The 18,004-nt window shown below is 37.8% G+C and overlaps 2 protein-coding genes across 8 annotated transcripts in view; one reads left to right on the forward strand and one right to left on the reverse strand.

Moving 5' to 3' along the window:
- LOC131429164 (homeobox protein HMX3) overlaps positions 1 to 9,830 on the reverse strand; it is a 31,408-nt gene extending 21,578 nt beyond the window's left edge. Inside the window, exons 1-2 of one of the 7 annotated variants that reach the window (XM_058593251.1) lie at positions 9,518 to 9,830; positions 2,581 to 2,651 (exon numbers count right to left, since the gene is read on the reverse strand). The gene's annotated coding sequence lies outside the window, so the exon portion shown is untranslated. Of the gene's footprint in view, positions 1 to 2,580; positions 5,424 to 9,348 lie in introns of those variants that run through there. The other 6 variants (XM_058593233.1, XM_058593219.1, XM_058593239.1 and 3 more) reach the window with 6 other exon arrangements.
- Positions 9,831 to 16,075: 6,245 nt separating this feature from the next.
- LOC131429234 (guanine deaminase) lies at positions 16,076 to 17,939 on the forward strand. The gene is made up of 4 exons (XM_058593285.1): positions 16,076 to 16,305; positions 16,431 to 16,837; positions 16,905 to 17,551; positions 17,637 to 17,939. The coding sequence occupies exons 1-4, from the start codon at positions 16,078 to 16,080 to the stop codon at positions 17,861 to 17,863; spliced, it is 1,509 nt and encodes a 502-aa protein (XP_058449268.1). The 5' UTR covers positions 16,076 to 16,077; the 3' UTR covers positions 17,864 to 17,939.
- The last annotated feature ends 65 nt before the right edge of the window (positions 17,940 to 18,004 follow it).

The following is an 18,004-nucleotide window of genomic DNA, read 5'->3' on the forward strand; positions in this document are numbered from 1 at the left end:
ATTTTTTTCCATTGGAACGCTAGTGCAAGTATTGATGCAGTTCTGCGGCGGTGCAATTTTACTTGCTCTCGTTAGTCTCACCTTAATGTACCTAAACGTGTAATGTTGCAGTATTTAAAAAGAGCTTCAGTATTAATTAAATCTGTATTTCGTGCAATTTTGATGGCAGTGATTTTCTTGTCTTGCCTTCTCCAGATACCATCGAGATGACCTGGTGGTAGAATCAGTGTCAATTATTTGCAATCTTTGAACCAGTAATCTATCCCAAAAAATATATTTGATATTTTCTTTCATAGAAATGCTAGCATTAGCATTGATTTAGATCGAGCCATGTACTGTGTAGTGCTGCGTCGAGATAATATTTTTGTTTGGGTCACGGTCATTTCGCCAAATTGAAATGTCGCCGGAAAAGGTTCAACATCAACTTCTAGTTCACAATCGAACAAAAATAATAAACCTGATAACTATGCGATAATCAAAATCTAAGCAACGATACCAAGCTAATTGAATATACAGACTGTATACAATGTAGCTCAATCTATATACCATGCGAATACAAAGCACTGTCGGTTTTAAGGATTGTACGGCTTCGTGCACAAGTATTTAAAGTTGGTTGAGGAAAACTTTCATGAGTATATTCACGGAAAACAAAAACCAAGCTACTCGAGACAGTAGCAAACGGCTAAGACAACAATTTAGCACCGAATTTGAAAAACTTTAATTTTGAATACGTTCCCGGAAAAGCAATTCCAGAGAAGGGTTTAATCATCATGTTTAACATACTGAAATACAAGTAATTTTCACACGTCTCCAGTATGGCAAACCATTTGTTTTACCCAAAAAGAGATACCAGTTCGACTCAAGACTGAGTTTTGGAAGGATCGGCTGTACTTGTGGATTCACTTTCTTCAAATCGTTGTAACTCGGAAGCTGTCAATTGTGCATGAAATGGAGTCTATAGAAACTATAGAAAATCAATTGAATACATTGAAAAAATATACAATGAATAAAAAAAATTGAATACTTTGTCTAAAGAAACTTTTTTTTTAATACCAAATTCTAAAAATTGGGCAATAATTTATAACTTTAAGGTTTTATTCAAACCAACACTTTTCAATTTACAGACATTTGCAAAATTCCAAGTTCATGAAAACAAAAAGTCATTTAAACACAAAAATACGATTCTGCTGTTAAGCAATAAATTTACTCATAAAGAACATTCTTCTAGAAGTAACTGTTTTCGAGATATTTAGACATGAAATTCAAAACCTTTGGTTGAGCTGCGCCGTTTTGTTTGAGAGCGAATCATTTCTCCAAAAACTGGTCAATCCATTCGGTCATTTCACCGAAAGTCGGTTCGCCGAAAACGTCATTTCGTCTAAAGGATCATTTAGCCGAAATAGCAATTTCATCGAAAGGATTTTTCAACTGGAAATATCGCACAGGGCTTGAATATCGCCTCGTTTGCCCGATCTACTGGAAGCTAGGTTTTGTTTGCCTTAATTAGGTCCAAACGAATGGGAGCGAGGTCGGATAGCACACGAACAAAAAGAATGCGGAAAAGCGGAAAAGAACCTCAAACATTTTCCTTGACGATGAAGAAAAAATGAGGATCAGAAATTAATCTGAAAAATTCAATCAAGAGTGTATTCTTTTTAAATTAAACACGGAGAAAAGAATTTATCCGTTATTTGAAATAGGAAATATATAAGATGTCCGATTTTAGACCAACAAAACGGACATGAACATTATCATCTTCCTTTTTGTTTTGTTTAAAATCATTTACAATTCGATATTAGGACAATTGTACGAATTGGCATTTTTTCTGTGAAATGGCATTCGATGATATGACCCTTACTGGTTTTAATTTCCATCAACTCTTCAGGAATAACAAATTCTGTATAGATAATGTAGGGAAAATGTTTTCAATGGAAGACTCATTTTCACTAATAGGATCATTTGCAGTAATTGGCATGAATACATTGAAACCTGATCTATACACTTGGGATCGATTAAAGTATAGCTCATGAAATTTTAAAAAAGATAGCTTTTGTTTGAGTAACCTTTTCAATTCGCAAGACAATTTCGTTACAGAAAAGAAGCTTCTCCTGTGTCGGGATCCGTTCCCAGCAGCACGTCGGCACATTTGACAAAGTTCATCTGTGTAAAATTTCACGCACTAAGGTGTGCTAATTACCCGCAGATCGTACCTCAAGACGTAGTACCCCCGTAGCATTGGAGTGTACCGATGTACTCGATCGCGCAGACTCTAAGCGACATAGCGTAAGCCGACAGAAGCTCCGCCTGCGGTCACACGAGATCGAATGCCAACTTGGCGAAAATCTCATCAGCTAGATAAAGAAAGAAAGACACACGCCCATAACAAACGCCACCCGGCGTGATCGCCCTCTTCGCTTCTCATCCCCTCAGCCAACAGATTCGGCATATCATCATCGTCATGAACGTCATTATTTTCATGTTGGAAGGAACCATGCTCGTTAAATGAAAATCTCCCGAATATCGTTGGTCTCTAATTAAGATAATTAAGTAATTGGTCTGTTCGGATAGTATATTTCTTACCTCTTGCTTTTGCCGTGCGTTGGCGCTATCTTATCCAAAATGACCGGATGTTATGCCTGGGCTTTCCTACACTTTGAAGGGTATTTAATAATCATCAACTTCAGGATTCATTCACATATACTTATTGCACTATTTGGCTAAAGAACTTTACAGTCTAAAAACGAGCAAACAAAGTTCATTCATTATTCCTTGCGATGGAAACCAAAAAAAATGATAGACACAGTAAAAAACAATCGTTTTCAATACCCGCTGACTCCTGTTTTACACAGCAATTAGTACCCGCTGTTAGTTAGCGAAATAATAAACTGTCACAGAGCATAATAATAAATTGCGGACTGCACCACTCCACACGCCGTTGACTAGCTCGGTACTAAACGAGGTTTGATCCAAACCACCGCACCACCGCTCATTGATGCGGATGATGATGATAATCGACACACAACAGTACACCAGATATTATCCAATTTATCATAAAATCACCCACTCTGAGAGCGCGACAAACGATGTGAAAACTTATGCTCACCCATCACCGCGCGCTACTGTCGGTACGTTCGCTCGTTTGGTCGTTCAATTGCCTGTTCGCTCGTTTGCTTCATCGCCGTCCTCCTTCTCCGTCTGATCGGTTTCAACTGTGTACACAATACACCGAACATCGGCTCATGCTTACTAACAGATCACTCAAAAAGTGCCGTCGAAAATCATCATCGCAATCATCGACGGTAACAACAGGGCAAGCACACCACACACGTTATCGAAATTGTGTGTGGAAAAGTAAGAAATAACCATATACTCTAAATCGACGCTCAAGTCCATAACCCAATCCACACCCGGTCCCGGTCTCGGTGCCGGTGCTCGACTTAACTATGCTGATGCGCGCCCTCTTTCTCTGCCAAATAGGTAATAGCAACAATATCAGCACCATCACTAATAGCATCAGCGGCAATAATAAGCAATGATAATAATAATAATAAAAATAATAATAATATCTATATCAATGGATGACGACGATAAACGCTCGCTCTCCACTGCCGCTGTTGCTGTCGACGTTGTCGAGTAGGGCGAGGATTTCGACTGATCGCTAGAGTGGCGTATTTATTCATTGCCGAAAGTTTGTCTGCCATAGAAATACTATATTTTAACTTTGCTATGTTTTTGATGAAATAATTGCTTAGCTCAGCGATTTGTGTAAAGGTGGTAAAATTTGTGTGACAACGCACTAGAAACCTCAAGTTGCCATAATCTATTAATTTATTCAAAGTTGAAATTTCGTATCTACTTGTATAGGGCTATAGTACCAATAGTCATCTTGTTAGTAGAATGGCAACATAATTTTTCCCATTACTGGACTTTTAATCAACGAACTGTGATGAAAGCGAGTACAACATTTATACTTCGGCTCTAAGAAGCAGAAGCTGTAGAAAAACAGATCGAAAATAGTTCAATACTGCTGATGTAGCGACAAGAAAACTTGTAGCTAATGTATCTAATTTCACCTCTTCGTTAAAATAAATCTATCAAACAGACACAGAATATCTCACTCTAATTCATGGTTCTCGTATATGACATGACTACTGAAGCTGAAATGACTACTGGATTTTAGTCACCTGTAAAGTTCATATTTTTTTACTGGGCTAATTCAAATCTAGCACAGAACGAAATAATGAACACACTGAAAATGGACTAAACTATTTTTTTTTCAATACAAAGAAAATTGAGGGTACTCAAGTCAATTAATTTTGATGCGTCATACTTTTCTGTTAACAGACCATCTTTGATGAAAATCGTATCCTAAAACGTAATAATTAAAATTGAGATATTTGTCTTTCTCGTTGAAGTTTTTCATGCAAAGTTTTTATAGTGAGTAAAAATGGAAAAACCTGTTTTAATTCACCTAGTGGTGTAATGATGCCTTTCTCATATCTCACATATTCTCATATATAAATGTGTGGTATTCTTCAAAATAATTTTCTTTGATTCTTGAAAAACAAAACTAATATAACTTATAGAGTGAAACAGTACTTAGGTCGGTTAGGCCATCTCTGAGGAAACGAGAAAAAGTACTTCCGAAACTGGAATCTGGGAACCGGTATAATCGAAGTTGGTTCGAGAAAAGTGACTGGGATTTTGAGTCTATGGCTACAATCTTCGGACGTTCATCAAAAACCCAAGAACAAGGAAAACCAAACTTAGAAATTAAATTATAATTTTTTTTTATTTTACTTCTGGAATCAGAAAACGAGAACCAGCATAGCCGGAATCGGGTTGTTTGGTTGTCTATTGACAATGGCTGCCGATTGGAATAGATTCTAGGCAAAATTATAAATTTTGCTACATGTTTTGTTTCGCCACTTCAAGTGACGGTATCCAATTTTTAACACACTTCACCATATAATTCCGGAACCGGAAGTCGGATTTGGCTGAAATTTGAGTGTTTTATTTGGGACTATGATACCTTTCATTTGAAACTAAGTTTGTTGAAATCGGTCACGCTATCTCTGAGAAAAGTGAAAAAATAATTTGAAATAAGAATTTTTCCATTAATCACCCTGTAACTCCGGAACCGGAAGTCGGATCAAAATAAAATTCAGGAACTTTATATAGAACAATTGTACCTTTCATTTAAATCTAAGTTTGTGAGAATCGGCTAAGCCGTCACTGAGAAAAGTAAGTGCACTTATTTTCATTTTTTTTTTTGCACACCGAAACCGGGAATCGGATTCAAATAAAATTCAGGAACTTTGTGAGGGGTTACAAGACCTTTCATTTAAATCTATATTCATGAAAATCGATTCAGCGATCTCCAAGAAAAGTGAGTGAGGTTTTCACAGTGATTGCATAACCTTTCTATATGAGAAAGGCAAAAAGAGTATTATCTTGGGAAATTTTTTATCATGCCTTTTTGCATGGAAAATATGTACATTGTGAAAAATGTTCAATAAAAATAGAAATGGTTATGAAATATCAACTTTTACTGTCGCTGTTGCAGTGTGTGGAAGTGAGAAGATTCGTTGCACATTCGTCGACAGTTTCGATGAAATTAACGCACACCAAAAGTATTTACTACTAACAATTTTTCGACTCAAATTTCTCCCATTTCCACGGTTAGTTAAACCCGAGAAAATAATGGTGTCCTCGAAGTAAACACTAGATAAAAGAGCATATGAATTTAGTTTAGAACGAATCCGGTCATATTACTATTTTCGCGACACCTACGGAAGAGTTTCAACAGTCGTTGTCCTTCCGTTAGGTAAATGAAAAATCAACACACTGTTTTTCCTCTCGTGAATATTGAAGAAAAAAGCAGTTCAAGTGATACCCATTTTTCTCCTGAAGTCAAATTCGTAAATTTGGTTTCAAATCTAATTATACTGATATATTACAATAAAATAAATAGTTGAAAGCCTTAAGTAAAGAAGGCTGGCTTCTGGAAAAAAATGAGTTTAAAATTGATGTTTGAATATTTTTTGGAAAAGGCACGAAAAAATGAAAATCATGTTACAATAGTTAATAATTTTCCGTAGAAAATCTCAGTTAATATGCGTATCAATCTGAACATTTTTTTATAAAGCATCAATTGCTTTATACTAGTATACGTATTTATCTTTTAGTATTTGTATTTATCTTTTTTTTTTAATTAATGCATCAATTTATTAGTATTAGTATTATTCTCCGCGGAGGATGAAACCTTTTCACGCTTTTCATAGAAAATCAACGAATTTCAAAAAATTAAACGAAATCGGTTATAAGAAATTCGTTGATTTTCCATGAAAAGCGTGAAAAGGTTTTCCAAAAATGTGTCCGAATGTGATCCTTGTGGCCAGGTATAAGGTTTATTTGAAGAAAAAAGAAATTCATACCATCGAATTATTTTTTTCAAATAATTGTGAAAGACCACAAAAAAAAACTCATTTTTTCAGAGCAATTTTGATAAGACTCGGAAAATCCTCTGAATTTTTCAGCCAGTTTTGCCATGCAGATAGATAAAAGCTTTTCAAAGGTTTTGGTAAATTTTTCAAAATTTCCATCGAAAATTTCCTAAAACCGCGCGGGTGGACGATGGCCTTAAGTAACATATTTTCACTATATGTATAAAAAAGTTAGTAAAATCAATCGAGTAACCACGATTACGGAGTCCCGAACCTTGAACCAGGCCAAATAACTAATTCCAAAACAACCTACGGAAAAGTCTGTTGAGTCGTTGTCCTTCCGCTAAGTAGGTGAAGAACCAACATACTGTTTTCCTCCTGTGAACGATTAAAAAAAGAGCAGTTGCAGTGATACTTTTTTTTTCTTGAGGTCAACTTCATAGATTTGGCTTCCAGTCTACTTACATTAAAATATTTACATAAATAAACAGTTGGAAGCTCTAAGCAATGAAGGCAGGCTTCCGAAAAATGAGCGATCGAAAAAAAATGAAAATGATGTTACAAAAGTTAATTATTTCCCGCAATTTATGCCAAATCTGAAGATTTTTGGAGAAAAAACACAAAATCTGTAGATTTTAAAAGGTTCATCCGTAAATCCATAGAAAAGGCAGAAATCCGTAGATTTACGAATAAATTCGTAAGATTGGCATCGCATAAATTGCTGAAAAATTTGTCAAACTCGTCGACTAAATAAATACAGCGACTAAATAAATACAATCGCTTAAACAGAAAGTGCTACCTCACCCGTCATACAATCCAGATATGAAACTTTCGGATTTCTGTCGAATCCGAAAGCTGATGATTTTTGCTTCGGAATGGATATCCAAAGATTGCTATAAAAGTGGGCAAAAGATATAGAAATCGATGGACAACACTTTGAATTACATTTCTGTACTAGTTTTCAACAAAAAAAAATCAGTATTTCGGGAACAAAGCCTCGAAACTTCAAATAAATCGTTGAAAAATCAAAACAGAACAACTCTATTTTGCGTTGCTCCGTTCATATGAAAAAATTTTTTTCTGGGGAAATATTTCTTTGTGCAACTTTTCAATTTGTTGGTTGTGAATATGCTAACAGAAGAAATAATGTTTTGAGAAAGCAGTTTCATGATAACATTTCGGATACCTATCTGATGTAGCAAGAAGTCAATTGATAGGGGAGATAGGGGCTAGACCGGACAGCTTAAATATCTTTTAAATCAGTAATTATTTCGATCCATGCATTGACTTTGTGAACGAGCTTGCATGTGACAGACAGAAGTCAATTAGCTAGAGTCAATTCAGTTTGGCGTCAATCGTGTTCAAGTCCAAGCCTTTACATTTTCCACTGGAATATGTTTTTTAATTCTCTGATATTTTTTGATTTCTGTACATTGTAATGACGCTCTGGTTAGAACATTTACAATTTTTGTTTCTTACTGGATCCAGCTATTAGGTGCAAAATAAAATTATTATTAAGACACATCATTGTCGACTTTTTCGTATATTTGTCCAAATCACAGATTTGGGAATTGTAGCTGAAGGTTGAAGCTACACAACGGTATACTTGGGTAAAAACCTAGTTTTAATGTATGCTTTTTTTCAATTTCCAAAAAGTGTCCAGTTTAACCTCGGTCTTTTCTATTTGAGAAACTGGTAAATATGGTATCGTTGGACCACGTTTTTTTTGTGAGTCTAATATCAATCCATCCTTTTAAAAATAAAGTAAATCACGAACTCGTCAATTGTTCATACACTATTCTGCAATTGGCGCAGAAAAATTTTGCTTGGTTTGGTATACGACATAAGGAATCTTTCTAGGTCGTAGTTCGAACATAAGACAACTGGTTTGCGAGATCAGCGTTTTGTACTCTGAACCGTCGACCCGGTAATAATTCGTCTATCGATATATCATGATTTCAACTAATACGGCATCTCATTCCTCATCTTTTGAATGAGCTCCAATGTTTTTGTACGCTTGGAAGTGGACTATTGTATCCTATCAAATGACGTGACAAATTGTAATTGCTCGGGTCTACATGTAGCTATTCACCTTCAAATAAATTCGGCATCCAGCTCATTAAATATAACAAGATTCAAAATTTTAAAAATATGAGAAACTGATATAAATTCTCATATATTGAGATTTATAGTTGCTGATAGATATTCATTCCTGGCAAAATTTATCGGTGGCGCCATCTTTTATAAAACACTGGAAACTTACTTCTAGATACAATATTTTGGTTCCTTTCCAAAATTGAACGGTTTGTTGGTAGACATAAAAACTCATTCGCATTTAGATTTTAGCAGTACCACGATTTATTGTTTTTCCTACTCACTGTTTAAAATCCGTGAAATCAATTGTTCAAATTAAGGATTGCAATTCACTTTCCAATCGTTAAAAATTGTACCAACATACATTGAATTAGACTGAACCCGATTAGTGTCCCGTAGATAAATCGTTTCCGGCATCCATTACCTATTTACACGTACTCTACGCAAAACATTGTCCCAACTGGGTCACGGCATGGCACACATCGGTCACTATTGCGACCGACGACCGGTGATTTACCCCCCATGCTAGGACGAAGCAACGAAGAGCAAACGGCGGCAAGCAGCGAAGAACACACTCAATTAGGCAAACGATGACGGTCAAACTCACAATGCGAAGCAAGCAGGGCGGTAGGACGATGGCACGGTGGGTGGTAGCTTCGCAGTGCCCGCGTCTCCCCCTTCCCGGTGGTACAGGACGAACAAGAATAACACGACTTCATAACTCGAGGAATATAATTGAAATAAACACTCCATATAACGATCGGGTCGTGGAGAGACACCGGAATACAATTTCTCCCTTCACACTCACTTCACGTTCAACGGGGATTTGATACAATGATTTAAATGATGACGGCACACTGTACGATAACTAAACCTAATACAGGATACTGCCAGTGAGACCTCGATTGCTCTAACCTCAGAAAGCACTCAATGTCAATTTATCGACTATTAAACGGCAAGGAACATCCGAGGCTTACTTTTCTTCCGTCGCGATTCGGAGTCGTTCTTTTTTTTTTTGGTCTGGTTGGTCGAACTGCTCGGAGTGATGTCAATTTACAACTGAAACCATTTGTCTCTGATTTTCGCTCTACTGCCTGCCAGCTACTCCCGGTTGAGTAGCAACTAAAACGGAGTCAGCAGAGTCAGAGCAGAGTAGAAACACTCATCACAAACAGTAAAAGTTAATCGACTCCCGCAACAACACAAAACGGCGACACTAATGGAGCGTAGAATTACAAACACATGATTTTTTTATTATTATGTGTGTGCTCTCGCTTTGCCCGATTGACTACTGCCGTGCCAACCAGGCCAAAGCGTTCAGGCCGCATCAACAGATACAAACCCCCGGCATCGTGCTCGGTCGGAAAAAAGGGGTAGGCAAAGGCAAGCGAGCGCGCACAGGAAGTGAGAGGATATATTAGCGAGCGCACGTTCGTTTAAATGATTTTGTACGTTCCTTCTCGTTCTCGCACGTACAGGAATCGGGCACCGTGCGGCGTTGAGGATGTTTTGGATCATACACAGCGCATAACGTAGCACAGTTTTCGGTATTAAGCGGTTTGCAGGCTTTCCTACTGCTTACCATTCCACACACAGGGAGCGTGGACCGGAGGAAAGCACATTTCCACCAACGCTGTGTGGGTGAATGCGGCAACGTGAATGAAAATGTGCATGGCAATTAGGAATCGGTGGATATGCGGGTGATGAACTAGGGCGGCTGTGGAGGAAAAACACGAAGGAGGAAACAGAAGGATAATTAGAGAGCACCAAAACGAGAGGCACAGATGTAAAGCGAGAGAGAGAGAGAGAGAGAGAGAGAGAGAGAGAGAGAGAGAGAGAGTAAGAGCAAATATAAATGATAAAGTGGAGAGGAAATTGGAAAAACGATTTAATTTGAATGTCTCAACTTTGGTAGAACTTGGGGTGGTCTTGTTTCAGTATGTGTCTCCCAGCTTTGATCGGAAAATGATACTGGAACATAATAAAAGAGTTAAGCATACATTGAATCATAGATACTGAAAACGTTTCTACAAACTATAATTGTTTACTTGATGTCCTGAAGGCATGGATATGGTGTTGAATTCTTTTACAAGGCATCCTGTTTTCGAACCACCCCAAAGTTGTACATAAATTTCCTTTATCTCTCCCCTCGCCAACTCCGGAACATCGTTTCGGTACAAGCACTTCTGGTGATCTGCTATTCTATTATATGCGATTACCACGACCGCGCGCCAGGCCAGTTAGCCATGTCAGCTCGGGTAGCATTCAATCTGCACCATGGATCATGTACACAAGGCTACACGATGGAAGAAACAGTTTAGTTAGTTCACTTTTCATACAGTAGCAAAACGATGGTCGCGTGAAAGGAAGAACTGATGGATGGATGGACGGACGGACGGAGGATGCTGTGCTGGTTTACGAATGATGATGATGCTTTAATTCACTTGTTTGCTACCACTCTCTCGTTCGGCATCTCGCTCACTCTCTTATAACGTTTGCTCCCGTTCTAACGCACGGACTTCAAGTTCAGTAGACTATTATATGTATGCTCCATCGGGGACCACTTTCGGCACATACACGCTCTTCTTGCTCATTTAAATGCAGGCGCTTTTGAACCGAAGGGAAATTATATGGTAGTTAGGGCAATACAAATAAATACTGTATCCATCATAAGTCGGGCGTTCATGATGATGGGAAAAAATGTTGAAGAAATCATTAATTAGTCTAAATGGGTGTTTATGCCCAACTTCGACCGTGCGCGGTGGGTAGAAAACGAATAGAAATTGATGGACGGACGCCAGGAGAGGAAATGCAGAAGAAACGGGAGGATGTTATTTAGAGACGAATCGTAGCAACCAAATCATGAGGAGTATGATTGCTAACGAAGGGATAGGCGTGCAGTGCAAGTGGTAGTATCTCTTCATCATTTCAGAGCCAGCATCGTACGGTAGGTGCTTGATTGTAGGGCGCAAACCCGCAATCGAATACAGAAACGCATATAGCAAATGTGCGAGAATAGACAGCAATTAAATCAAACGATAAATCCGTGTAGAATAATACCTACAACATCTATACACACTAAACGGACTATAATGCTCTTCATGCAGTTCACAACATTCAAAATTCTGGAAATTATTACAGGATGGATAAAATGAAATAAATACGAAAAAAAGACAGCAGAAATTTCTAGACATCAGATTACCTATCGATAAATGTATAAAAATTTCATTTGTGACGTTTGCTATTCTGGTTCCGTTAATTGACCGACTACGTGACTAGATTCGTTCGTCAATGCTATAAATTTCGATATCATTTTCAGGATCTTCTCGCTTTTTATTCACCAGGCCCAACGAATCTATTACATTAGAAGCGTTCGATTTTACGACCTGATACTCAAAGGTAATCTAACAGAAAATTTGAAGCGTTGTAGGAATCTTGATTTCATTTATAGAAAGCATTTAATGGTACAAGAATTCTACATCCTACGGTTTTTTGCTGATCCAGCATGATATGGAGTCGAAATATTTAATAGGCTTTCAAAATAGGGAATAGGCCAAATTTTCAAATCAGGCTTTTGATAACTAAGTGCTCACAAGTTTCTATCTCATGCCTCATCTTCTGACATCGGATCACGTATTCGAAATGGGGGAATCGAAATTCGATTTAGTTAACATCTTCCTGAGTCCTGGACTAAAGTTATTTGCATGTATAAAAACCTGTTTCAATCCACCTAGTGGTGTAATGATGCCTTTCTCATATCAATCACACTATCATATATAATACTGTGGTATTTTTCAAAATAATTTTCTTCGATTCTTGAAAGAATAACCGAAATCGGTTTGTTTGACCATCTACTGATAAAAACTATCAATTGGAGAAGATTTGAGGTCAATTTTGAAAAATTTTTACGCCCTTTCCAGTGATGGTATGAAATTTTTAACACACTTTACCCTTTTTTCCGGATCCGGAAGTCGGATCTGGATGAAATTCAGGAATTCCGTATGGGACAGGACTTTTATTTTCATTTTTTTGCACATTTTACCCCATAACTCCGGAACCGGAAGTCAGATCCAAATGAAATTCAGGAATTTAGTATGGGACCTGAAGATCTTTCATTTGAATCTAAGTTTGTGAAAATCAGTTCAGCCATCTACGAGAATAGTTGGTGTACTTCTCTTCACAATTTTTTGCTCATTTTACCCCATAATTCCGGAACCGGAGTCGGATCCAAAAAAAATCAGGAATTTTGTAGTGCACCACAAGACCTTTCATTTGAATCAAAGTTTGTGAAAATCGGTTCAGTCATCTCCGCGAAAAGTTAGAGAAAAAAACGTTACATACACACATACACACACAGACATTTTGCGTACTCTACAAACTGAGGGGAACGTGCCATTTGAGCCAATTTGTTCTGATTCCTGATTCCTGGATCTTGGATCACAACCCAAAAATAACTTTCGAATAAGCTTAAGTTTGTAGAAATAAGTTCTCCCATTTCGGAGAAAATTGAGCGGAGAATACACAAAATACGTTTTGTCAGTTACGTCGCTTATAGCAATATATAACCTGAATGACAGCCAATTGATCTTCAAACGCGATTCAGAACCCGAAGGTGGCTTTCAAATGAGCCTAATCTTTTTGAAATCGGTTCAGTCATCTTTGAGAAAATTGAGCGTATACGTTGAATGTGCGATTTGTCGATTACGTTACTTCTACGATCATTTCTCCGGAACCGGAAGTGTCAGCCGCTTGATCCACAATCCAATAAGAGCTTTCAAATGAAGCTTGTGGAAATCGGTTCAGAAATGCTCGAGGAAATTGACGGTATAGAATAATGGCAAATTATTCTAGAATCATCGTTACGTAATCAAGAAATTACGAAATTTGGCTCACGCATCTCAGTTGTCTGTACAGCTTCCGAGACAGGATTATTTTACGGCAAATGAAAGAAAAAAAAGGTAAAAATAGTTTTTACGTTTTGTCTTTAACTCATCAGTGCGTAGTAGTTTATTTTGAACTGATAGCGCAACCTGGCTGCTCATCATAAACCGGTAGGCACACGTAAAGTTAATTCCGAACCGACCACTTTGCGAAACACTTTTTGCTATTACACCGAAGTGCAATGCCTAAATTAACGTCCCGGACGAAAAATAAGCTTTCTTCCTCTTCAAATTACATTAAAAAATATAAAACACATTGAGCTACATTAAGTTTGTCTCGGTGACCGACCATATGTTTCTGGGGCTTGAAGAGCAACATTTATATCGCGATCAAGATCATCAACCTGAAGTGATATGTGTAGGAGAGCCTGAAAAAACGTCCTTTACCTTTCCCCATGCAACATAATTATTCTGTTTTGTATTGGTCGAATTTGGCATCTTACCATCACGGAAAATAACAATGATGGGATATGCCGCGAAAAACGTTTCAAAAATAATATAAGTAATATCGTACGCAACGGTGATTTTTAATGGATTTTAACACGTATGCTTCACACTGGTTTTTTTATAAAGTTTGTATGAGCTTGAATGTCTGTTCTTTGTGCCCAAACCATCATTCTTTACAACCAGGCAATCAACAGAATGTAACAATTCTGTATGAAATGTTCAAAACGACGAATGTAACAATGAGAGATTCTCTTTGTTTACTTTCTCTTTCGATTATTGCGAAATATTCCTGCTTTTTTCGGTCATTTCTTCAGTGTAGATTCAAAGATGATAGCTTTAGTTATTATTATCGGTAAATAATTGGAGTGAAGGAATGCTAAGAGTACCGTAATAATCCAAAGAGAAAGTAAACAAAGCGAATCTCTCATTGTTACATTCGTCGTTTTTAACATTTCATACAGAATTTATGTTATCGATTTATGAAAATGGGTGTAATTCTCATAATTACGAAACATTATTTGATTTTTTCAATAAAGAATCTTCTTTACTGTTTTTCACTTTTTTTGCTCTCCTTTGCTAGTTATTTTGCTCGGTGAGTAAACGCGTTGAGAGCCGAGGTCGGTCCGGTGATTCCGCTGGCGATCGGTTATTATTTGGCATAGTCCTTGGCAAGTTTTCTCGAACGAAAGAAGATATCTCGTGAACATAGTTATGCACTATACTTTATGTTTCGTCTTCGACTCGTCAGTACATACAGTAAAGACGTTGCACTTCGGTGCAAATAAAAAAAAGTGTTCTGTAAGTAGCAGAAACTTTATGTCTGCCTAGCGGTTTATGTTGAGCTGCTAGGTTACATAACAGTTCAACATAAACTGTTATGTACTGACGAGTGGAAGACGAAACATAAAGTATAGAAATCGGTTATGTGCCCAATGCACAAAATAGGATAACCCCTAAATGACCATAGTTATGCACGTTACACGTTACTTTTCCTTTCACGTTGAAAGGTATGATCCTTAATCGGTCTTTTGAATTCGGTTTGAAAGTGATTTATAGTTTTCACGTGTCGTCTCGACGATCGATCTCCGGTGTTACGTTGCATTTTATTCAGTCTATAGATATAACCTGCTTCAATCGCGACCTGTCGCCCTCTGATCCTCTAGCAATTTTTGCTACATCATAGGCGTTCACGTTTTGTTCACTGCAATGTTGATATTTTTGTCTAGGCATATATCCTGTGCGAAGTTGGTGGAGTTTGAATTACCAACACTCCATGCTAACTTCTAACATCGCTGGTTTGTAAATAGTTTTCCTGCGTCATCTCATTGTTTGGATAGGTTGGGCAAAGGAGATACCCTTTAGGTCCGAGATACAAATACTTACTGAAACAGCACGACCTGAGGAATTGTAACAGATAGAAGTTGACTTTTACAACCCATTTTTCCAACCACAATCAGATGTTCGAAACCAGACTGCTAGGGGTAGATTTGAACTATCCTTTTCTTATTCTCGTTACTGCACAGAAAGAAATTATGAATTCTACAGGTGACATAATTCTTCAAACGATACAATTCATAACTACTTAACTTCTCAAATGACACAATATTCCATTCGTACAGAAATTTACTGACTCCGAGTGTAACTTGCACTCGGCTAGCAAGTGAGACTGTATGAATTTAAATGCACGATTTATCAGCCAAACAGATATGTGCTTCTGTGACTCAGTCGACTAACTGGTGTGCTTTGTGATCTAATGTCTTTAGGTTCAAGTCGCGTTGTTGATGTCGATCTTTTGATTTTCATTCCTTTCGTATTAAAGCCATGTAATTTTCAATTCACACAATTTTACATGTTTTTGAATATAAATTTGTGTGAAATATGATGTAAAATAACAAGAATTTTCCGAACTGTGTGCTTTTAGTTCGAGATATACGTGGTATCAATTAAGCTTGTATAAACTCACATCAATTTGCGGTTGAATTAGGATCAATGTCATTTTTCATTGTACATTTATTTTCTTTTCCCAAATTGCACATCCTACCAAATATTCACACACTCTAGCAACGTTAAATTCATCAGGTAGAGACACCGCCTAGAAGCTTAAAGCTCAAAGCTTTCCAGCCATCAATGTCACACGAACACCACAAACGATGAGTCGGGTTTATGTTGTGTCGTGCACCGAACAACACAACCGGCTAGAGCATCTTTATACTTCAGCTTTTGGCTTCGATATTCGTTTCATTCAACAAGTAGCTTTCATTGGCAACGAAGTCGTCGGCACGATGGGTAAAGTATTTTTCGGCCAAATCATTCACTCCAAGTCTCTCGATAACTTGGATCTAATCACTGATGGATTCGTTACTGTAAAGGATGGAAAGGTAAAAACAAAAGAAAACTTTCAAAATAGACATTCGAAATTTTCGTTCCACATTGAAGTGCTGCTGATAACCCTCATATTTGAACTTTGCAAAGTAATGAACGATTAGTTATCTATTTAACATAGGTTACAGCAATTGGAGTCAAATCTGAATACGAATCATTGCCGGAAAAGGATTCATATGAAAAGATCGTGCTAACTCAATCGCAATTTTTGTTGCCCGGCTTCATAGACTGTCACATCCATGCGCCCCAGGTACCTAACATTGGTCTTGGATTGGACAAAGATTTGCTCGGTTGGTTGAATGCGTATACGTTCCCACTTGAAGCTGGATATAAGGATGTGGAATTTGCTCAGCAAGTCTACAGAACTGTAGTGCGAGACACGATCGTCAGTGGCACAACTTGTGCTTGTTACTTCGCAACAATCTACAATGGCAGCAATAAGGTGCTGGCAGAGGAAATCATTCGCCAAGGGCAGAGAGCATTCGTAGGGAAAGTTTCATCGAACCGATGTTGTCCCGATTATTACATGTGAGTTGATCTTTATGACATACAAGTCTGTAACTAAACATTGCTTATCACACTATTCTCTATTCAGAGAAGCTGGAACCGATGCCTCGATTAAAGACAACATCGATTTTATCGAATATCTACTGTCGAAAAAGGTCGATCGAGTTAAACCGATCATCACTCCTCGTTTTGCGATCAGCTGTGACATGGAGTTAATGAAAAAACTAGCGGAATTAGCTGAGCGGTACAAACTAAACGTGCAATCCCACATTTCAGAGAATCTAGGAGAAATTGATGCCGTGAAAGAATTCTTTCCGACCAGTAAAAACTATGCGGATGTTTATGACGAGGCAAAACTGTTGACCAACCGCTGCGTTATGGCCCATGGGGTACATCTGGAAGATGCAGAGCTAGAGGTTCTTGCAGCTCGTGGAACATCCGTTGCTCACTGTCCAACCTCCAACACCAATCTCGGTTCGGGCTTGTGCGATGTGAAACGTTTGCTCGCTGCCAATGTCAAGGTCGGATTAGGAACGGATGTGGCTGGTGGAAATTGCCTTGCAATATATGATGTTATGAGAGCGGCTTTGGACGTCTCTCATCATTTGAATGTAATGAAGAAACAGAACGTTCAGGGAACCGGAAAGGTCCACCCCGTCACAAAAGATAACGAGCTTTATGAACCATTGAATTACAAGCAAATGATTTATCTGGCAACGCTGGGTGGGGCAGAAGGTAGGTAGCTTTACTGATAACATATGATAGATTGTTGTTTGTCTTCAAAGCTTGAATCACTATCAATTTCTCTAATTTATTTCAGCCCTCTCGATTGGTGATCAAGTGGGCAATTTCGTGCCAGGGAAAGAGTTTGATGCACTAGTTATTGACACGTCAATATACCCTATCAACCAATACAAACTACCGACAGCGCTAACACAAAACAAATCCCCAGAAACGGTGCTGCTAGAGCAGCTGCAGAAGTTTGTCTACGTCGGTAGTGATCGAAACATTGTTAGTGTTTTCGTTGCTGGCCAAAAGATCAAATGACCTGACGCCAACTACGAGATGATTCCGAATTCGTAATCAAATGGATGAAATGCAATAAAAACTCGTTGTTTTTTTTTTTTTATTTATCGTATTTCTCACCAAAACATGCGAACAGTCATTCTCCTACACCACCCAGCTATT

Source organism: Malaya genurostris, chromosome 1 (genome assembly GCF_030247185.1).
Source record: "Malaya genurostris strain Urasoe2022 chromosome 1, Malgen_1.1, whole genome shotgun sequence".
NCBI classification, from domain to species: Eukaryota; Metazoa; Arthropoda; class Insecta; order Diptera; family Culicidae; genus Malaya; species Malaya genurostris.

Bases quoted from the DNA above. Each gene is read 5' to 3' on its own strand.
- LOC131429234 (XM_058593285.1), top strand. From the start codon at position 16,078: ATGAGTCGGGTTTATGTTGTGTCGTGCACCGAACAACACAACCGGCTA. The intron at 16,306-16,430 runs GTAAAAACAAAA...TATTTAACATAG, and splicing joins TTACTGTAAAGGATGGAAAG to GTTACAGCAATTGGAGTCAA. The intron at 17,552-17,636 runs GTAGGTAGCTTT...AATTTATTTCAG, and splicing joins AACGCTGGGTGGGGCAGAAG to CCCTCTCGATTGGTGATCAA.